At 40.1% G+C, this 23,933-nt stretch overlaps 1 protein-coding gene across 5 annotated transcripts in view; it reads left to right on the forward strand.

Moving 5' to 3' along the window:
• The window catches only part of snx25 (sorting nexin 25), a 302,483-nt gene that overhangs the window by 239,906 nt on the left and 38,644 nt on the right, over window positions 1-23,933 (forward strand). For 4 of the 5 annotated variants that reach the window (XM_059974381.1, XM_059974379.1, XM_059974378.1 and 1 more), the window contains exons 13-16: window positions 8,118-8,255; window positions 14,196-14,309; window positions 17,064-17,228; window positions 19,739-19,856. In XM_059974381.1, the coding sequence (XP_059830364.1) occupies window positions 8,118-8,255; window positions 14,196-14,309; window positions 17,064-17,228; window positions 19,739-19,856 (535 nt within the window). The remainder of the gene's footprint in view (window positions 1-8,117; window positions 8,256-14,195; window positions 14,310-17,063; window positions 17,229-19,738; window positions 19,857-23,933) is intronic. The other variant, XM_059974382.1, reaches the window with a different exon arrangement.

Here is a 23,933-nt window from a genome sequence, read left to right on the forward strand (position 1 = left end):
ATGCAAAATTGGAATGATTGTGTGGAAAATGCGCAATGTGTTAGACCTACCATGTCCATGTCAGTTTATTCCCCTTAAACTTAATTTTGGAGTCAAAGTCTTTGCCAAATTTCTAACGAGAGAATCTGCATCTATGGAAAAACAGTAAACAGTCAACGTTTCGGGGTGAGACCCTTCATCAGGACTGCTGATGCTGCCTGGCCTGCTGAGTTCCTCCAGCATTTTGTGTATGTTGCCAAGTTTCTAATCACATTTTCAATAAGAGTTCAATGTTGTTTGGAAGCAGTGCTCATTTCTTATGTACCCAGGGGTACATTTTGTACATTGTGGTATGTAGGCCTGGGAAGGTCATTATGTTGTAACTGCGATAGCATGTTCACACTACAGCTGTCTTTGTGGAACATAGTTTATTCATAATGCAGATTGCATTCAGAGCCTGGGCTCAATCTGACTGCAGAATGGACAGTAACTACAAAGGAATTTCTGAAGGAAGTAATACCACTGCTTTGCCTTGGTGCTCACATGGTCATTGGCACAATTTACACTTCATTTTGACCATTTACACTGATACTAATACTTCAGTATGAGTGCAAAATAAATAACTGAACTGAACATAATGTGTGAAACTTTGAAAGTGAAATGATAGCTTTGATTATCAACATTTAATTGCTAAAATTTCTCATGATTACAAAAATTACACGTCAATAAAGATGTTAATTACTTTTAATTTGTATAGTGGGAGAAGAACTTCAGTCTAGTCACATACATCAAGTAGCAAAATACACTTGTCAAAAGTACAAATGGCATGTAGCAACACATCTTAAAATGTTTTGTATAAATCTGATCATTAAAGTGCAATAAACCAATTATCACATAATTTAATCAAAATGTTTGTATTTTATAGTCAAATAGGTTGTGTTGCTAGGATCTTTTTCCCAGTTTATTATATTGTAGTCTCTGGGCCAGCCATCAATATCAGAAGTATTTTGAAGTGTTTAATTACCAGACATTTCCTTCATTAGGATAATGAAGCAGAAGTTTGCCATTAAGTTTAGTGGTCTATCCTGTCTCTACTAATTTAAGTGCAAATGAGAAAAGAAAGAAAGAATTTTAAAGCTGTTTGGGAGAAAAGGGATCTGTTATATATAGCATTAGAACTGAAGTTAGTCTTTTGTTTGTAATTTCCATGACACATTTCATGTGTACTTGAACCTAATTTTGACAGTATTTCAGTAGTGTTGAATCAGCAGCATATTTTGTCTGAAATAGTTTGTTTTATTCCGTGTGCCAGAATTTTCTGTCTGTCACCAGTTGTCTGCTGAAAGTTGTTGGCTTTCTGATTATATCCCAGAAACAAACCAAGCATGGAAGTTAGGAGCAGGATTAGGCCATTGAGCCATTTGGGTTTGCTCTGCCATTCAGAGTGATCAAAGTTCACTTCAGTATCCTAGGATCTTTTAACATGAACGAAATATATTGACCACCTCTTTGAATATTTAAATAACTTTCACTCTGCTGCCTTCTCTTCAGAACTCTTGGTTTCACCATTTTCAGATGAAAAAAAAATCATCCTTTTAAAAGTTGTGCCCCCTTCATCTAGACTCTGCAGCTATTGGGAACACCCCACCTGTATCTAGCTTCTTTAGCACAGTTAGAATTTTATAGTTTTCTATGAAATGCCATCTCATTCTTTCAAGCCCCAGTCAATATAGACCTTTTTGTCCCAATCTAACCTTGTGTTCCACCCCAGGAATCAGTATGGCAAGCCTTTGTTGCACTCCCTCCAAGGCAAGAATATCTTTCTTCAGGCAACAAGAAAAACTGTGCACAAAACTCCACATGGGATCTCAACAAGGCCTAGCCCATCTGTAGCCATACATGCATGTTTCCCTACTTAAATCCTGTTATAAACGAAAGCTAACACACTACTGCCTCCTTAACTGTCTACTGCACTTGAATGCTTGCTTTCAGCACTCAACTCATCAATATACAGTATATTCTCCTGATCCCTTCAGTGTCCCACTAGTCACTGCCTGCCACCTACAAAAATGTTCCATCTATTCTTATTCTCTGTACCTGTTTGTTAGCTGATTCTCGCTTCATGCCTCCGTGTGATCCAAAAGACCCTGTACTTTAATTTTGAGCAATTTTATGTCCTGTTAGGACATAGTCAAAGGGACTTTTTGAAAGTTCAAGTGCACCACCTCCATAGGTATTAAAATTACTTAGAGTTCCCCTTTCATAAACCCAGGCTGACTTGGTCCAATCATGTTTGTACTTTCCCAGTGTTCTGCTATTGCATCTTTTATATTAGATTTCAACCCATTCTCCACTCCTACCGTTAGGCTTATAATTTTGTCCCCTGTTTTTTTTCTGTCATTCTATTTTACATAGAGGGTTTTCTCTGCCACCCACCAATCTGTAGAAAGAGTTCCAGAGTCAAAAGAATCTTGAAAAATGACCATTAGTACACTCTCATTGTTTCTAACTCTCTTCCTTCCATGTTGTTATATGCACTGTAGGTTATAAATTCCTGACGATTTGTCAGCATTTCATCCCAATAATTTGCACTATGTTTTATTAATACTGATCTCTTTCAGTTTCTCTCTGTGTCTAGACCTTTGGCCCCCTTACATTTCTGGGAGATTATTTGTATCCTTCTATAAAAAGACAAAACCAAAGAATATTTTTAAGGTTCTACTGTTTCTTAATTCCCAATTATAATTTCTTCCATTGTCATTTTTTACAACTGACCTGGATGAGGAAGTGGAGGGATGAGGTAGTAAGTTTGCTGATGACACCAAGGTTGGAGGGGGGGTTGTGGATAGTGTGGAGGGCTGTCAGGGGTTACAGTGGGACATTGATAGGATGCAAAACTGGGCTGAAAAGTGGCAGATGGGGTTCAACCCAGGTAAGTGTGAAGTGGTTCATTTTGGTAGGTCAAATATGATGGCAGAATATAGTATTAATGGTAAGACTCTTGGCAGTGTGGAGAATCAGAGGGATCTTGGGGTTCGAGTCCATAGGACACTCAAAGTAGCTGTACAGGTTGACTCTTGTGGTTAAGAAGGCATATGGTATATTGGCCTTCATCAATCATGGAATTGAATTTAGGAACCAAGAGGTAATGTTGCAGCTGTATAGGACCCTGATCAGACTCAATTTGGAGTACTGTGCTCAGTTCTGGTGCAGAGAAGATTTACAAGGATGTTGCCTGGATTGGGGAACATGCATTATGAGAATACGTTGAGTGAACTCGGCCTTTTCTCCTTGGAGCGATGAAGGATGAGAGGTGACCTGATAGAGGTGTATAAGATGATGAGAGACATTGATCGTTTGGATAGCCAGAGGCTTTTTCACAGGGCTGAAATGGCTGCCACAAGAGGGCACAGGTTTAAGGTGCTTGGGAGTAAGTACAGAGGAGATGTCAGGGGTAAGGTTTTTACACAGAGAGTGGTGAGTGCATGGAATGGGCTGCCGACAACAGTGGTAGAGGCAGATACGATAGGGTCTTTTAAGGGACTTTTGGATAGGTACCTGGAGCTTAGAAAAATAGAGGGCTATGGGTAAGCCTAGTAATTAATAAGGTAGGGACATGTTGGACACAACTTTGTGGGCTGAAGGACCTGTGTTGTGCTGTAGGTTTTCTACGTTTCTAACTGTACTGGATCCACATTTGTTTTCACTGACATTTATAGCAGCTTCTGCTGTTTTCTAAAATAATTCCTACAAGCTTATTCTCATATTCCATTTTACTCACTCAATCAGTCTTTGTCCTCCTTTGCTGAATTGAAAATTTCTAATCTTTAGTCAGATGCATTTATATACTCCTTTGTAAAACTAATACTATCCTGAATTTCCTTTATTAGCCAAAGGTCAGCTTTCTTTCTTATTATTGTGCCAGACAAGTTTGGATAATTGTTGCTATTTGTATATTCTTTAAGTATTATCTACCATTCATGCAATAAATTCCCCAATTTATCAGGGCCAATGTGGGCTGAACGGCTTTGTAGCTTATTATGTGTAGATTCAGAGCCCCAGTTTCTGATAGTACTGCTTCACTCTCCAGCTGAACGAACAGCTGCATCATGTCTCGGCTGTTCTTCACCAAGTGACCACACGCAAGTTTGTTAATTATTTGTTTTTCATTGCCCATTCCCAGGTAGACTTTTCTAGAGTCACTTCCTTGAGATATTAGTCTGAAAATAAATTGCAGACATGCTCCAGGAATACATCCTTCACAGTATTGTTACCAATTTGGCTTGGCTGAGCTATATATAGATCAACGTCACTCTGGATTACAGTTATGCCTTTTTTAGTGTCTCTAATGTCCAGTTGAATTCCATCCTAGGATCATTACTGTTGTTTGCAGTTCGATTAACAACCCCCTTCAATGATTTCTGCCACTTCTTTAATGATGTTGCTAAAAGAATAATCTCGTCATTTACAGAATCTCGTTGCTGCTCATGGGACTTCGATGCTTCTTTATTTGCCAGTTGTTCCCTAATTCCCAAAATATCTGTACTTCAGAAGCACATGATGTAAATGCAGCCAGTGAAAATGGAGATGATGGAATCATGGGAGGGGGGAGAGGGAATAGAAATGCTGGAATAACCCACAAGCAGCAATTATGGTGAGAGAATTTCAGATAATATTTCAGATCAAAGACCCTTAGTCATAACTGAGCAAGAGAGAAAGCAAGTTTATCTAAGTAACAGTGAGGTAGAAGAGGGAAAGGTGGAACAAAGGCAACATTAATGATCCTGTTTTGCTGTGTGTATTGCAGGAGTGCTCTGAGCATTTGGCTGGAACCCAATGAATTTCCTTGAATATCTGATTTCCTTAGGCATACCTATTATATGTAAAATTAGCAGGTCACGAGAGGAATTGGTAATTTTTTCAGTAACATTTGAGCAAGCCAGCTGATTACCAGCTCCTTTCTTGTAGAACCTGTCCCGTTTGACTTTGAAAGTTCAGGAGTTAATTAAATTCAAGGTAAATTGCTCCATTCTAGGGAAAATCATTGCTTACTTTGAACCTGACATCACTGACTTTGAATCATTTCTTACTTTGTGTCTCTTAGAAACATAGAAAAACCTACAGTACAATACAGGCACTTTGTCCCACAAAACTGTGCCGAACATGTCCTTACTTTAGAAATTACCTACAGTTACCCATAGCCCTCTATTTTTCCGAGCTCCACGTACCTGTTCAGGAGTCTATTGCATCCGGTCACCTCTAAGCCTCCGTTGCTCCAAGGAAAAAAGGCTGAGTTCTGTCAACCTATTCTCATAAGGCATGCTCCCCAATCCGGGTATCATCCTTGTAAATCTCCTCTGCACCCTTTCTATGGTCTCCACATCCTTCCTGTAGTGAGGTGACCAGAACTGAGCACAGTACTCCAAATGGGGTCTGACCAGGACTCTATATAGCTGCAACATTACCCCTTGGCTCCTGAACTCAATCCCATGATTGATGAAGGTCAGTGCACCGTATGCTCTCTTAACCACAGAGTCAATCTGTGCAGCAGCTTTGAGTGTCCTATGGACGGACCCCAAGATCCCTCTGATCTCCACACTGCCAAGAGTCTTACCATTGATACTATATTCTGCCATCATATTTGACCTACCAAAATGAACCACCTCACATTCATCTGAGATGAACACCATTTGCCATTTCTCAGCCCAGTTTTGTATCCTATCAATGTCTGGCTGTAACTTCTGGCAGCCCTCCATACTATTCACAACACCTCCAACCTTTGTGTCATCAACAAATTTATTAACCCATCCCTCCACTTCCTCATCCAGGTCATTTATAAAAATGATATATAATGTTCTTCATATATAATGTTTTGTTATATAATGAATGAAGCAGTGCATGGGCAGAACAGGCTTGCACAGGTAATCATTTTGTTGGCCTGGCTGGCACCCAGAGGTGCTGCCTGCAATCCTGTTTGCCCATTTGCTGTTGCATTAATAGCCTTGCATAAGAGCATAAAAAATAGGAGCAGGAGTAGGCCATCTGGTCCCATCGACCCTGCTCCAACATTCTATAAGAGTATGTCTGATCTGGCCATGGACTCCTCTCCACCTATCTGTCTTTTCCCTATAATCCTTAATTCCGCTACTATGCTCAAATCTATCCAACCTTGTCTTTGATATCATCCATCCCTGATGATGGATGCTGCTTTCCTGTAACAATGCTCCGTGGAAAGTGCTTTACCCGTGAAGGTCTAGTCGCAATGGCCTTCATTGAGTTACAACTTCTCATCAGCCACTGAGCACCAGGTAGTGAAGTGCGAGAGCCTCATTCTTTAAATGACCTCGAAGGTTTAGACAGAAGGCAAAGCTGGAGGTTTAGTTTTGCATTCCGTCAACATGTTAAAAAATGTTAAATATTTTTATATTTTTGTTACAATAGAATGTCATTCTATTAGTTAAAAAAGTTTAAAATATCATAAAATGCTCATTTAAAAGCATTAGTCTACAGTCATTTTTATACAAAATAGTATGATTCCCTTCTTCCTCATGTTATTCCCCCAGATGTTCAAAGTTCAAAAACTTCAAAGTAAATTTATTATCAAGTACATGTATACAACCATATACAACTCTGAGATTCATATTTTTGCAGGCATACACAATAAATCCAATAACCATGATAGAAACAATGCCAGACCACAGAGTGGATGAATAGTGAGAGCATGAGATGAAGATTCCCTGAACGTGACTCCATAGGTTGTGGGAGCAATTCAGTGATGGGGCAAGTGAAGTTGAGTGAAGCTATCCCCCTAGTTCAAGAGCCTGATGGTTGAGGGGTATTAACTGTTCCTGAACCTGATGGTGTGGGTCCTGAAGTTCCTGTATCTTCTTCCTGATGGCAACCGTGAGGAGAGAGTGGCTGGTGTCTCTGATGATGGATGGTGCTTTCCTGTGACAGGACTCAGTGTAGATGTAATCAATGGTGGGGAGGAGTTTACCCATGATGGACTGGGCCATATCCACTATGTTCTATAGGATTTTCCATTCAAGGACATTGGTGTTTCCATGCCAGGCTATGATGCAGCCAGTCAATATACTCCCCACCATACATCTATAGAAGTTTGTCAAAGTTTTAGATGTCATGCTGAATCTTTGCAAATTTCTAAGGCAGCAGAGACACTGCTCTGCTGTCTTCATAATGGCACCTACATGCTGGGCCCAGGACAGGTATTCTGAAATGATAACACTGAGGAATTTAAAGTTACTATCACCTCTGATTCCCCAATGAGGACTGGCTCTTGGATCTCTGTTTTATTGCTCCTGAAGTCAGTAATCATCTCCTTGGTCTTGCTGACATTGAATAGGAGGTTGTTGTTATGGCACCACTCAGCTAGGTTTTTATCACCACCTTTGAATTGGCCTACGGCATTGGTGTCATCAGCAAATATGGCATTAGAGCTGTGCATAAGTCTAAAGTGAGTAAAGTGTAAAGTATTAGAATCCTTAGTGAAGTCAGTCAGGTCTTCAGACCCACAGTCGATCAGACCATGAAATGATTTTCCCAGCAGAATGCTTCGAAGTCCCAGCAAACTGGGCCCTGCTATTGGTCTACATGGAACCTACATGTGCAGTACAATAAATTAATATCAAAAAGGGCTTGAGAGAAATGTGAAATAAAATTTAAAAATACTGGGAGCACTCAGCAAGTCGGGCAGTATCTGGAAGCCAGAGCAACACAAGGGTCAGTTTGAATTCCTGCAGCAGATTGAAGGTTGCTCCAGACTGCAACATCTGCACACTGTTGTATCAGCATCTGTGAAAGAGTCTTGGACTTGAAGCAATGGCCCTGTTTCTCTTTCCATGGCTGCTGCCTGACCTGCTGAGTATTTCCAGCATCTTTTTTTTAAATAACAAGAGTAGCACTATCTTTCACCCAGCAAGTTTCTGCCTCCTGGGTTTGGAAGCACATATGTGGATGCTACCCAAGTATTAATGGTGGAAAACAATGGGCCTGATTGGAGGTGCTGATACCAGGCCATCAAGATTCATTCACTGATTTTGTACAGACTCATGCTGCTGTAGGTCTGTGGGATGGCTTTATACTGAGTCAGACTCTTTATTGTCTATTTCTTTGGGCAGATTGTGGAAGAGAATGGTGAGCAAATGTCCTGCTATTCAATCACGGTGCAGCTGAATCTACCTGATCCTGAAAATAACGGCTGGATGGTTGTTAGGAAGCTCAGCGAGTTCCACACACTACATAGGAAACTCTGTGAGGTACCTGTATCTGACTTTCCTTGTTGGCATTGATGTGTTCTGATCTTGGGTGGGTGCAAAATTAAGACCTTCATTGTCATGCATGCCACTTGGCAAGCTCAAAAGTATCATTCCTGTACCATTACATTCCCAATGCTTGAAGAAATGTCATTGCTTGTGGTGTTCTCAGATCATAAATGTAAGAAATTACCTAAGTAAGAGAGAGCAGATGCTTCTAATATTATATTATCCTTATTTCTAACATACTGTCCACATTGCATCGACAGAGTTAATGACTGTGAATCCATTCACTTTTTAAGGTAGTGGATTTTTTTTTGCCTGTGTACTACTCATCTTGATGTCCTGTCTCATGAAGTTCTCCTTGTTAAATGTAAAGCATTTATTTCAAATGCATTATCTCACTCCAGTAAGGTAGAACAATATGACAGGCTCCTTCAGACAAATTGGGTACAACCCATTTTCTGTTATAACAGTCCCAGTCAACCGTTTTAGAGGTTATAAGTGCAGCTACATTTTCCATTCAAGTTAAGTTGGAGTGGATCTGAACACTTACACAAAGCTGTAAGTGACTTTCTTTGTAAGTGCTACATTATTTCTCAGTTTTCCAGGTGAGATTTGGTACAGATGACTATACAATCAGACTTCATGCTCTCCCCACGTCATGAAAAAAAGATTTTTGTAACAGTGAGGATTTAGATTGAAAAGAGTCAAAGGGAATGAGTTGGTGGACATTGGGGAGGAGCTGGAGAAAGGACCTGTCTGGGACCTTCTGAGTTGTATGTGTCTGGGTGCACCCTCATGCAGTTGAGCCTAGTCTCTAGTTACCTTGTAAGTCCTTGCCTTACTCCTTATGCAGCTAGTCCATATTTCAGAGGGGTACAGGGGTTACTGCTACTGACCATGAATATTGTGCCTGGTTTGAGGTTTAAATCTTCAGATGTTCTTCATGTTTGATGTTTGTCTTGATTGAGAGATGTTTTCCTGAAATATAGAGTGGGGGTTGTGCAGCAAGCATAGATTGGTAGATGACCTTTGTGTTATAGATATTGTGCAAAACCAATTCTCCAAGCCAACAAAGATTTGGAGCTCAGAACTCCAAAAATACACTAACGAGTTTTGTGTGTGTACTACTCAGTGACTGAGTTGGCATTATCTTGGTCTAGAGTGGAAGCGAGCTCTGAGTGAAGGGCTATGCTGTTAGTTCCATTGCAGTCAGAAAGATTGCGGTAAGTGTTGGGAGAAGGTGCAACCTTGAACACAACATCTCCCAAAGCATCGTCTTGTCTGACCATTAAATGTCTCCTACCCCATGTATGGCTGAGCCTTAAACCACTCATTAAACTGGAATGGAACAAGTTATAGTTGATCCCAAGAGACTGCTGAAGGAGAAGAGGATGATCTATTTTCTCTCCCCAGTCTCCAATCTGCCCTGCTGTACAACCCAGCTCTCCTTTATCTCAGCAGCTTTTTCATATTTCAGGAAGCCACCTCGCATTGAAGGCAGACATCAAAGAGGAAGAAAAGGAGTGTTTGAAAAGTCTTAACCTCAAACCTGACACAAAACATTTTCCATCTATGTAAGGACCTGAAGGGCAGGGAGATCCAAGATGACTGGAGATTGTTACTTTCAATATCTTTGTCCCCAGAAATCAAATAGCCTTTTTCTTTCATTAAGCAATACTCTCCAACCTCATTTAACAGTGGCAAAATGTGACCTTCCTGTGGTGCTGGCATGCTGAACATTTACTCTATCTTTGTTGATAAATATTTCAGTGTTTCTAGAATTCTTTAAAAATCCTTTTCTAAGCTAATTCAACATCTTCCTAATATTGTGTTCTTTTTACATAGCCTCTGCGAAAATCATGTGTTCAAAGAAGATTTTAATATACCTCTCTAAGCTGTTGCTTTGTTTCAATGTCTATAATACTTCTACTTATTTCTGCAGTGCCCCAGGATATTTCTGTACATTTGAAGAACAGTTCTTCAGCTTGATAATTGTAATATTCTGGGCAAATTTAAATTGTTATTTTCCTAATATTGTAAATGCATGCCCCATTTACTGCTAGATTTACATTGAGCTATGTAATTTTCAGTCTAGCGTCTATCTTTGCATGCATGCGAAATGCAGTGTGCTAGTTCATATTTTTACTGTAGGTGACATGAACAGTGATTCCAACCAGGCATAGAATTGCAGAAGGTTGTGAATCAGAAAGAGGCCAATCATTTCATCATAACCATGCCAGACAAAATGCTATTAAGCTGATCCATTTTCCCTGCACTCATTCTGTAGCTCTCTATTACTTCTATAATGTGACGGAAGTTTCTGCTTCCAACAGACAGTGAATTCCAGATATCCAACCCTGCCCCAAATCTCCCCTACTAAGTCTACCTAGTTGACAAAGGGAGCAATTCTATCTGCTTCACCTGTTTAGGCCTCAATTTTAAACTTTTCCTTAGCTGTCTTTGTTCCTGAACTACACTACAGTGCAAAGGTCTTGGGCTTTTATATATAGCACTAAGGTGCCTAAGACTTTTGCACAGTACTGTAGCAATTTTATGTATTTCACTGTATTGCCACAAGAAAAAAAATCAAATTTCATGATAAACCTGATTCTGATATGAGTCAAAAGTGTGGACTGAGAGTGGGAAGGGGGCAGGAAGAGGGGACAAGTGGTTGGGAAAAGGGGGAAGGCGAGAGGAGGGAGCAGGAAGCACCAGAGAGACTTTTTGTAATGATCAATAAACCAATTGTTTGTAATCAAGTGTCATTCCATGGTGTTTGAGGGCTGGGTGTGTCTGCACCTGTGCCAACCCCCACCCCGGCGCTCCTCTGCCACCCATCCCACACCCCTCCCATGGTGCTTCACCCTCACTAATCCCAAAATCCTTTGCTTGCCAGATTAATAAACTTTCTCTCCGCTCCATGTTGACAAATACAGTACTGTGCAAAAGTCTTAGGCAGCCTAGTTCTATGCATATATGTATGTGTGTGTGTGTGTGAATACTCCTGTGTTGTTTCCAGTTACCTTGTCCTTCCCATAATGTGACTGTCACTATATATAGTATTCCAGCTATGACCTAACTGCTCGTAGCCTAAACCAAATTCTCCATATGTAACACTATATGTTGATAAGATACAGATAATTTGAGTAATTCCTCTTATTCCGTCTCAGAGATGTACACAACTTGATGTCCTATTGACATGAGTACTAATAGAACTTGTACTTTTTATGAGCAGAAGGAATTAGAGCAGGGCATTCAGCACCTTAATCTTGCTCTATTGTTCTGTACTGTCTGTGCAAACAAGACAGTACAGTACCTGATTTTACATTTAGGAAGGTCTGATTGTCATTTTGTTATAATCTTTTGATTTCACCACCAAAGGAAATGGTTTGTCCTCTTCGTATGGTTTCGGTTATGGATCCCACAACCTGCCTGGGTTGTAGGAGCACTGCACCAGTTGCCTCCATCTCTCACGGTTGTGGGTGAGTGCCTGGTTTGCACAAACCTCTCTCCAGTCTACTCTGCAATGTCTGACCATCTCTTCCTTTTTCTTTTCCCCTGCACCGTTCCCTAAGGAATGGTCTTTGAGAGTCCACTTGCTCTTGTGCTGTGGCCATACCATCTCAATTTCCTCCTCTTTACTGTGGAGAGTAGATCTACGTAGTGTCTCATGTAGAAACCTAGAAAATCTACAGCACATTACAGGTCATTCAGCCCACAATGTTACACCAATCATGTATCCTACTCTAGAAGCTGCGTAGAATTTCCCTACCACATAGCCCTCTATTTTACTAAGCTCCATGTACCTAAGAGTCTCTTAAAAGACCCTATTGTGTCCGCCTCTATCACCTTCTATGGTGATGCATTCCAGGCACCAACCACTCTCTATGTGAAAAACTTACCTCTGACGTCCCCCTTGTACCTTCTTCCAAGGACCTGAAAACCATGCCCCTTGATGTTAGTCATTTCAGCCCTGGAAAAAGCCTTTGGCTATCCACGCGATCATGTGCTGGGTGATGGTTCTTTGTACTTCGTTGTTTGAGACATAGGAGATACCGAGGAGCCTTCCGAAGCATCTCATTTCTACTGCCTGGATCTTCTCTTGCAGTTCTGCTGTCCCTTCATACACCTCAATTAGATCATGCTTCAACCTTCCATACCCAAGTGAATACATATCAAGATTTTGAAATTGCTGAGAATGTGTGGTGTTGGAACACTTCTGTGCCAGTTAGGAGTTCAGATTTACAATTTAAAACAAGACACATAATTATGATCCCATTTTAAAAAAGTTACTCCATTGTTATTTGCAAATATTATCACCTTGGTGCAATTTACTAAAACTGCTTAGCTTTAGAACCCTAACTTAGATTGTAGGCAGTTTTAGTCCAAACATCCAGACCATATTTCCTTGAGTCAGATTTATTTGGTCAATTTCTGACTGCAGTATAGGTCAAGGTTCAAAGTAAATTCATTATCAAAGTATGTATTTGTCACTGTATATTACTCTAAGATTTATTTTCTTGCAGATATTCACAGTAGAACAAAGATACAATAGAAACAATGAAATGTACATTAGATGTTCATCCCCCTGCTCTATTTCGATTCTTTACAAGCACATAATCAAATGCTTGATTAGTGCCTGACTAGCTTCCTAGGCTGTGTTCTCCTGGCTGACAGACTATCAATGCAGTTTCTTCAATGTATTCCTGTCACATAGGCTTGGGCTGCCAGGCTCTGATGTGAATCATTCCCTTTTGCATGTCAGTTTTGGCAAGGCTTATCAACCTCCATCTCCTCCCGTGAATTGTAAACTAGCTTTCAACTATCTGAGGTTTCTGTTTCGGCAGATTCTTGATATGCTGCAAGTTCCTTTTTTAACTTTAAACCATATGGAAATTAGGAGGATAATACCACAGTGCAACGAGCTTTCCCCACTCTCCATCGAGAATGGGGCTTCATGATGCTTTCTCTTTGAGCGTAGAACCCAGTAAGTACTGTTCATTACTGATTTGATTCCCTTTCTTTTAATCACGTAAAGGGAGCTGACTTTGCGAGTCTGTCTCTCCAGATGGTGTTGCTTTACAATGTTGCCAAAACCTGGCATTTTCACCCATGCTAAGCAAACCAGTAAAAGATATCCAGTAAGTAGGAATCAATGGTAAATCTGTCAATGTAACAACAGACACAATGAGGTTAAGGACACAAGCCAATAAAATGCAAAAATTATTGAAATCACGTGCTTAATGGGCACAATTGCATATTTACTTAATAATAAAAATTGCAGTTAGCCAAGGGCTAAATACTTGATTAGACTGCACAGAAAAAGCCAACAATTCTCTATCAAAGCTCAGATAATTACAAGGTTTTCAGTTTAATCACTCTATTAAGACTCTCTCCCATGTCTTAATCTTGTCTGTGGATAACTTTCTGAAATTCATCCAAAATGAGTGATTTTTGTTAATTTGTTCCGCTGCAGTGATTTTGTTTGGAGCTTTGTGTTGGATTTACTATTCTGAAATCTGTTCACTCCTTTTCACAGTTCATGGTAATGCCTTTGATACCTCATTTTAGGGAATTTTTGGAGCATTTTTAAGGACCCTTTTCTTGAGTTATCAATCTTGTTACCTTTCTGGAACTAACCTGAGACTGAATAACTTCCATATACACGTACACACGAGAGTGTGCTTGAGATAGGAGTTATAAAGGAAGAGCTTTGTTTTCTCTGTATGTTGTGGCTATTGTTTCCACGTGTACAGTGATACTGAATATTCTATTTACTATCACTGTATGGGTTCCAGTTCTCTGTAAGTTCTAATCAAGATAACTGAACCATGTAATGCGTTCTGAAAAACAAACTGATTGATACAGTTCCAAAAGCATCAACCTTGCAATAACAGAACATTGTTAACACAGACAACATTTGACTTTGTTTTTCAGTGTTTTCCAATGTTAAAAAAGGCACAGCTACCATCTATAAGTAAATTGCCTTTTAAATCCATTGATCAGAAGTTCCTAGACAAGTCCAAAAATCAGCTGAATAATTTTTTACAGGTAAGAAAATTCATTAAAAATGTAGCTCCAGACATGTTAAATTGACTGTTGATGGTAATTCAAAAGTAGGTCATCTATACATTATGAAATTGTTCATTTATTATAAAGTTATGTGTAGTTTCCACCTTCAGAGCAACTATAACTTCTGTTACATACAACAGTGAAAACTGCATATTATTGAAATCTGAAACACAAGCAGAATATGTTAAAAATAACAAGCCAGCTAGAATCAGTGGAAAGGGGGAAGAAAGAAGTTTGTAGGTATGTAACCTTTCACAGTAGAAAGTGGAAAAGATCAATAATCCAAATTGGTGTTTGCTTATTCTTCCAAGCAGTGGAAAAGGGTCCCTTTGATCACTCACCTATCTGCCAGGAATGCTCTTTTCTTACCTTGGTAGTAATTACAAAGATAACTTCCTTTTCACAGCCATGCTTTCTTGTTGCTCCTTTCCAATGAAAGGGAATTCTAAGATCATAACTCAGATACTTGCAGTGTTGTTAAAACAATTTGCATCATTGAAGCAACATAATAATTGGAAGCTTTATTCAGAAAATAACCAGGTGCATATTTTCAACAATAAACCCTTTGCAATATTTCTTGCTTGTCCTTTGTAGCAATAGATGTTCTTTGACTAATTGACTTGGTCAGTCACTTTGTATATCTTTTCCAATTTGAAGTTCATATGCATCCTGGATATACTGTACTGTATGCAAACAGCCAAGTTATTCGGGATTTACCTATTTAGTTTTATTTTTCAGTAATCCTTTGTCAAAGGTTGCTCTAGAAAAGAAGTGATAGAAGGGCTTCTGATATGCTTAATAAGCCTTTCTTTATATGGCCTTTCACTAAGGGAGGGATTCCCAACCTTTTTTATGCCATGGAGCCGTACCATTAACCAAGGGGTCTGTGGACCATAGGTGGGGAACCCCTGCTCTAAGGGGAGTGTTCGGTAAGGGAATTCACAGCCACTCAGATATTTTCCTTGTAATATTCTTGTCAAAGTTTGGCTACAGTATCAAATTAAATTTTTTAAATTTGACTAGATATAATAAACTCATTTCATGAATTTTCTACCTTTCTGTCCCGTTTGGCCCAGAATAGATTCAAATTGCAATGAAAACTATACATTTTCAGAACGCTGGAAATATTACGCTGAATATGCTCTCATTTTATCTTGACTTCAGGTCAGGATGGTATCAAGCTGCAGGCTATGTTGAGGTCATGAGTCAGATTTGGTTGTTTTTTTTTCCCAGTTTGGCAGCGATGGTTTTGGGAACAGGGAGGGGAGTTACGGGCCAGGTTGGGATTTGGCATCAGGGTTGTTGGGGAGTTAGAGGTCAGGCCACAGTCTTGCTTCTGCTCCACACTCCGCATTCGAAGGCCAAAGGTGTGGCATGTGATGAAGGGCCTCTGGAGTCCAGGCCCCCACTCTGTATTCGAAGGCTAACGACGTGGATGTGTGATGAAGGACATCCAGAATCTAGGCCTCTGCTCCATGCTTGAACACCAGTAACGTGGACGTGTGAATAAAGACATCCATGGATATTGGACTGCCAGGTACTGTGGTTGAGGACTAGAAGTGATGAGGCCTGGTGGTGAGCAAGTCCCCCCAGGTCAGCGGATCCCTGAATCTGATGGTCTTGTGAGCTGGGGGCAGGGGCAGTAGTGGGGAACAAAACCTGGTGACTCAAGTCAGCATGTTCGGATTTCAAAGCTAGAAGCTTGGGATTTTGTTATCGGCAAGTCTGGTGTTCAGGACCTGGAACTCAAGGTCTCATTATTGACTAATTCTGTGGTCAGTATTGAAGATTGAAGCCTGAAGCTTGATTTTTATAACTCTGGAAGTTGAAGCCCGATGGCCAATGCCATGCACCTTCAAGTCTGAAGTCTACTGGAGAAGTTGGAGGCCCTTTGCTTGTGAAACCTCTGGGGTCTCAGAGAGCTGACCTGGGGATGGATAACTGTTTGTATGGGTAGGTGCATAGAAGGAAGGGAGAAAAGGGTCCTAATTTACTGTTGTTATTTTGTTGTCTGTTGTGTTTAGTGTTGTTCTGCCAAGCATTGTGAGCATGCAATATTGGCGCTGAAATGTGTAAAACTTGCAGGCTGCCTCCCAGCAGATGGTTAGGTTGTTATTGCAAATGGCACATTTAACTGTATGTGATAAATGAAGCTCAGAAGAGCCTCTTGATGATAGTTTATCCCACAGATATTTTTCTCCCTCCATTCTTAACATGAAGTAGCTGGCTTCTCTTTAATGCTGTTATACAGCAAGAATTACAGCCTAAGAGGATGCAGATGTGTACCTCACAGGTATATTACCATGATGGTGTGCCTTCAAATCATGATTATTGAAATGATCTGAATATTACTGGTCAAGCTGGGCATCATAATCATGTTGTACATCCGAGTTAGGAAAAGGACCAGGATCAATAGAGGAAGTTAAAAACAGAGGTTTTTTGCTGTCCATTGCAGTAAATATTTAAATACGATACCAGTTGCTATGGTAAACCAGTCTTTAATGTCTTTAAAAGTCAGCTTAAAGCTGCAACATCAAAGAACTTTGTGTACCTGTTTGTTATCTATGAATATGAGTCACTGTGGTTTGGAACTTCAATGTTGATTATTTCTTCATGATATTTGAATTCATAGCTATTTTAAAATTCAGTGGCTGATTCCCAGAGACAACTACATGTTTGCTGGTCCTGCATTTTTGTTGATACAAACCTATCATGTGAACTTCCCTCTTTCAGAAACTTCTGACAGATGAGAAACTTTGCCAGAGTGAGGCACTTTATGGTTTTCTAAGCCCCTCGCCAGAGTACCTTAAAGTTGTTGATGTGCAAGGGAAGAAGTCAACTTTTTCACTGTCTTCCTTTCTTGAGAGGCTTCCCGGAGATTTCTTCTCTCATCAAGAGGTATCAATGAAACTTCTTTGTTTAATTTATTTCGCTTGCTTTTTGAAGAAATGGGTTTTCCAATCACTACAGAAACCATAATTGCTAAAATTAATGATGTTTGTCGCTCTTTCTGAATCTAAGTACAAACTGATTTTCCTCTGTGTATGAGTACTGTGTAATATGCCATCTTTATAATTTCCACAGCTACCCCAGCTCCTCGACAGCCGCAAACCGTAATCCTCCCACTGACCCCTTAGCATTTCACCTACACTAACCTTTCTATTTTAACCACATACCTCAATGAGCCCCCTGCACTCTGTGGTTATTCTGGCTCTCTAGCTCAAATTTCAAAGTACATTTAAGAATGTATGCCATATACAGCCTTAAAAGAGACCCAATAGAGCCCATTAAAAAAGACCATCAAACACCCAATGTGAAAAAAAAATTGTGAAAACAATAAAAAAGTAAGCAAATAAAATTCAGAACTGAAGTTCATGAAAGTGAGTTTATAACCATGAAGCCAGTCACAGCTGATCCAGGACCCCATTAGTTTCAGGCCACAACCTCTGTTCAGCACAGAGACAAGTAAACCTCACTGAGCAGCGAGCTGAACTCTGGCCCATCCTTCGCCACCACCCTGACCTTTTCCGTCTGGACTGACCCTTAAATCAGCCAAACCTCAGCTCAGACCTTACTCTACCTCTTTACCTTCCTCTTCCTCTTTAAGGCTCTTTTTAAACCCAACTCTGTTTCAGCCATTGTTCATCCCTCCTAATATCCCTTCCACTTGTCTTCTGTTCTTTTCTGATTACTTCTCTCATAATGGGTAAATGTTACTTACCATAAAGTCATTGTGTAAATGCACATTATTGTAATTGTTGCAAGTAACTTGCCAAGGCTACTTTGACAGCACATGGCAAATGCACATCCCCCACCTGCGAGAGGACAAGAACAGCAGTTCCTGCAATCACTGCTACCCGAAAGTTTCTCAAGACACATGCCAGCTCCACATTCACTGTGTCTAAATCCTACAGCTCCCTATCCAACAGCTCTGTGCGAGCACCTTCCTTCAAAGCTCTGTTCATCACCACCTCTAAGGCATGTAAATTCAAAGTGTCATACAGGATAGAAACTGGCATGTTGACCCACCAACTTTATGGCAACCAATAGTGTCGTGGTTTCTTGAAATAACCAGGAGATGCAGAAGATTCTTTGAGAAGTTTAAACCTTTATTTGCAAACAAAAGCTGAGACAATTAATGAGTGTGTCACCAATTGCCCGCCGAGCCCTAGTTCACAGTATTCTTTATAGTAATTTCTTATCTTAGTCGCATTAGCATACCCCGTTTCCTATCCAGTTATATTAGCATACCCTATCCGCTTGCAACGCTTATCACCAGCACGTTAGCTTCTCCGTTTGCCACCAATATTTCTGCTCAGTAGCCCATACTTGCTGTAGTCTACTCCTTGGAACACGTGTTCCCCTTCCCGACTTTGACTGGTCCATACCATCACACCACTCCACGATCCCATCTACCACCGTTATCTCTACATGCTTACTTTCACTGTTAGCTACATTCTCAAGGCATTGATGTGTTCAATAGTACAGAGACAATACAGAGATTACATTCTGGCTAATAAGTTTGATACATAGTAAATATAAGGCTGGTTTCTCACTGTTAGCTACTTTCTTAAGGCTAGCTACATTCTTAAGGGCACTGATGTGTTCAATAGTACAGAGACAATACAGAGATTTCATTCTGACTAATAAATTGGATACATAGCAAATAGCAAACACAAGGCTGGTTACATAGTTTTAGTTAAACAGCAAACAATGCAACTTTGTTCTCCAATATAATTCCCCCTTTGAGACCCATAGGGTCTCACACAGAGAAAGAAGACTAAGAGTCCACGTACAAAAGCCCCAATAAAGTCCAGCACTTATTCCCAAATCTTGGGTTAAACTATAATTTTCTGCGCCAAGACCTCAAAGTATTCTCTCCCTGTTACCCTAGGCTGCTGAGCCAAAAACCTGTCCCTTTGTACCTGAGACAGGGGAAAAAAAACTCAGTAGCCCTTACAATCTACTCCCACACTGTTTGTTTGCTCTTGGAGAATAAAGTTGCATTGTTTGCTGTGTAACCAAAACTATGTAACTTATTCTCCAATAATAGTCACTCACTCTGGCCTTGCTGATAATACCTAGACCTCAATAAATTAATAAATTGTTCCCAATATGCACATAGCTTTTGAATTAATACCAAGTTTTTTAGAGGCTCAATGATGGCTACCATGAGAAGCAGGCTTTGTAATTATTGGTAAAACTTAGTAATCGCTGATGAAATTTAATCTGAATCCTTTCATTCGATGACCTAGAATGCTAGCTGGGCTTATTCCTCAATATCAGTTCCTTGCACAAAGTGACCACATTTTTCCTCCCCACACTCTCAGTTCCGCAAGCTGTCTCCTCGGCTTCTTAGCTCACTAATCTCACAGTTCCTTGTGTTATTTTCCCACTGTTGTACTCAGGAGGAGATTGAGGAGGACAGTGATCTCTCAGACTATGGAGATGAGGTTGACTGCAAAAGAGACTCCCTTGCTGAACCTTGTTTCATGCTCATTGGAGAAATCTTTGAGCTCAGGGGAAGTAAGTCGGCTTTTCATATTTCCTCCTTTATGTCAGTGTTCGGAATGAAGTTCATGATGTTTTCAGAAATGCTATAATTTACTAGATCGTATTGGAATGAAAGATCCAGTTTGGCATAGCGGTTGCACTTACAGCTGTATTAAGAAGAACATGCAAGTTCAGACTTCTCTGCAATCTAATCTAGGCTTATGCTTTAGAATAATGCCCAGAAATAATATTTTACAGGGCTTGGAGAGAGAGGAGAAATGTAATAAAAATGATAAATATTTAAGTAAGTTAAAACATATTCAGCAAATATGAAACACATTTTCCTGTAGGTGTTTGTCTTTGTAAACATTATTATTTGGACTCAATCAACTGGCCATAATGGAATTTCCCAGCATATGGTGTTATGAGCAGTGTCAGTTTTTATTTTTACAATTTATTGGCTTTTTAAATACACCAGCCTTTGTATTCTCACAAATTTTAATAATCAGTTGAATTTTAGTGCTCATGGCAATCATATGATTTTGCCAACTAAAAAATATTCAATCATTGAATCAATCATTAAGAAAGCAAAGTTATTCAATAGTACAAATTTTATTTGATGACTTGGGGTAATTAGGATTGATGCAAATGCGATATTGAATTGTATTAACGCAAACAAAATGCTGGAGGGACTCAGCAGGTCAAGCAGCATCAATGGAAAAAAAGTACAGTTCCCATAGAGAAGCAGGCAATGTATCTGTAATGGAGTATTTCTGAGTATTTCCATTGCTTGTCAGACTGGAAATATTACGAATTCTTACCTCTTCAAAGACAACAACAGACACAGCTTAAAACAGGTCTTAGTATTGAACTAAAGCAAACAGTTGCTGTTGTAGTGCGGTGGAAAAATTAAAGCATGTTGGCGTAGACACATCTGCACACTTTATATAACACTGAAGAATGTGGTTAAATCTGCAAAAATGTGCCTCGCCTTCTGTGAAGGGGTTATGTGCTCCTGTGACATGTTCCAGTACTATCTATTGTTAAGTGTGATGTTATTTTAGTTTGTAAAATAATCATAAAGATGTAAAGGTCATTTATCCTCACCTCATTGAAGAGATTAAGTTGGCACTCTTCTTCACTTGTCAATTTTATGGTGACCATTTACTTCCCTGCCCTCTACCCTCGTGCTAGTTGGGTTAGTCACAACCAGCCCAGTACATGACAATGCTCACTCTGACAGCTTCATGCATACTGGCTGCAAATGAATAATCTTACTTGCCAAAACTACTGCTCTCGCGTCTCTTTGAAAACACGCAGACTGAACCACCAAGAGAGACAAGGGCATTGGGCACATGGGAGCAACACCTGATTGTCTACCAAGTCACACTCCAACCTGACTCAGAAATACATTTCCTTTACTTAAGTCCCGAAGCACTCTCCTCAACAGCAGAATAGGTGTATCTTCACCAGAAGGATTGTGGTCATTAAATGCAGCTCACCACCACCTTGTTCAAGGGGTGGGTGGCTGACAATAGACACAAATTTTGGCTATACGCAGACACCAACATCCTGTTAATAATTATAAACTAATAACTCTTGTCCTCTGAAATGGCACAGTAAATCCACACAATTGTATCCTATCACTTTTAAGAGGCAGACCATCATTTTTCCAGGGTGGCTAATTTGATCACAAGAAAGTGTCTGCCTAGTTTATAAACTGAAGCCCACACTGAGGCCAATATGACTACGTGTGATGTAAAAGTATTCTGGACACTTTCTACATACATGGGGAAGAAAAAAGTAAAAATGTGATCAGCTTCCAATGAGCTATTCTCCTTTTTCTTCATAAAAGACCCTTCAAACCTTTTGTTAGTTGTGCAATTTATTCCTATCACCAATAAACAATGGTGATAGGACTTGCTATTTGTAGAAACACCAGATAACTTTGAAAAGGCAATTCTGAAAAGTATTTATAGATGGTCCTGCCCCTATTTTACTAGAATGTTAACTGCGTTTCGGCACCTAAGTTACAGGGAAAGGTTGAACAAGATAGGTCTTTATTCTTTGGAGCGTAGAAGGTTGAGGGGGGATTTGATAGAGGTATTTAAAATTATGAAACAGCCTGCTTCCATGCTGTAATTGTTATATGGTTATATTTACAAGATAATCCTGATTCCATCGGTGTGTTTAGTCATACCCCTAACCTTCCCCTCCCCCTCCCAGTTCCACTTTTGCACTCTCATGCCAAGGGACTGCAAACTTGAAAATGTTTTGCATATCCATTTCTTTGGACCATATCCAGAATGATGGACCCTCTTCCATTCTTCTGAGGTCATCCTGCAGAGCAAAGGACACCTCTGGCTTCATTGTTCCAAGATTTCCTTCACCTGCTCACCCACAACCACCACCGTGCTCCCCATTCCTCAGCTTTTCCTTGCCTCCCACTCTGAACAAGAATGTTGTTTCTTTTTTTTGTCATTAAGGTTATTCCCCATTTTTCTTTTTCAGTCTCTATGCTTTCTCCTCCTCTCTATGCTTCCAACTATAATCCTGAACCAAAGCCTCACACTCAGTCACATTTATGCCCTTAAACCCAGCATAGCCATTCTGACAATCAAGTAGCCAATCTACTTTTATCCCTTTCACCATCCCTTGGTTCATAGCCATCTATATCTTGGCAATTTAAGTACTTACAACACATGTGGATTCAATGTGAGCTAGCCAATTGGATACAAAATGTGCTTGGTGGGTGGAGTCAGAAGGTGGTAGCGGAGGGTTGTTATTCAGATTGGAAGCCTGAGACACATGATGTTCCACAGGGATCGATGATGGGACCCCTGGCGTTTATTATATATACTTATGATTCAGATGAAATTGCAAGTGGCATGATTAGTAAGTTTCTGAATGATACTGAAATTGGTGATAGAGTAGACATTGCAGAGGGCTGTCTAAAGTTCAACTAGATATCGATCACATGGGAAAATGGGCAAAGGAAAGCTACATGGAACTTAACTCAGATAAGTACAAAGTGATTTACAAGGGGTGATTGATAAGTTCATGGCCTGAGGTAGAAGGAGTCAATTTTAGAATCAATTCTAGCACATTTATTTTTCAACATAGTCCCCTCCTACACTTCCACACTTAGTCCAGCTTTCGTGGAGCATACGGTTCTTAGACCTCAGGAAAGTAGCCACAGCGTGGGTGATTGTTAAGTTCATAGCCTAAGGTAGAAGGAGATGAGTTATACAGTTCTCATTACAAACACATGCAGGTCAACTCTTTGAGTGATTATGCAGAAAGTTTGAAGTTAATAACTCTTCAGGGTGATTGATAAGTTTGTGGCATAAGGTAGAAGGAGATGAGTTATTAACTTCAAACTTTCTGCATAATCACTCAAAGAGTAGAACTGCATGTGCATGTAATGAGAGCTGTATAACTCATCTCCTTCTACCTTAGGCACGAACTTATCAATCACCAATGCTTTGGACACTTTCTGGAGGTCCAAGATCTGTATGCTCCTTGACCGCTGGACTAAGTGTGTAAATGTATGGGGGAGACTGTTGAAAAATAAATGTGCTAGGTTTTCTAAAATTGACTCCTTCTACCTTAGGCCACAAACTTATCAATCACCCCTCGTATCTTGAGAAGTTAAGCCAGGTCCAGACATTCCCAGTGAATGACAGGGCTCTGAGGAGGATTATGGAACAGAGATCTAGGGGTACAAGTACCCCTGAAAGTGCCAGCCCAGCAAGACAAGATGGTGAAGAAGGTTTATGGCATGCTTGCCTTCATTAGCCAGGACACTGAGTACAACAGTTGGGACATCACGTTAAGCTGTACAAATTGTTGTTTCCATCATCACACTTGGGGCATTGTGGGCTGTTGTTGCTGCCTTACAGTAGGATATGACCTACTATAACAAGGCTCCAACTGGAGACTTGACCACACATGGATTTGAAAGGTTTAGGGGAATACAGGTGAATAGGATTAGTGTAAACTGGCATCTTGGTTGGCATGGGCGAATTGGACCTTGAGGCTTGTGTTTCATGTTTCTCAATGATTATATGGGTCTTGGCTAGATATTTAAATGTTTTGAGAATACCTGCT

Source organism: Hypanus sabinus, chromosome 7, assembly GCF_030144855.1.
Source record: "Hypanus sabinus isolate sHypSab1 chromosome 7, sHypSab1.hap1, whole genome shotgun sequence".
In the NCBI taxonomy this organism is placed as follows: Eukaryota; Metazoa; Chordata; class Chondrichthyes; order Myliobatiformes; family Dasyatidae; genus Hypanus; species Hypanus sabinus.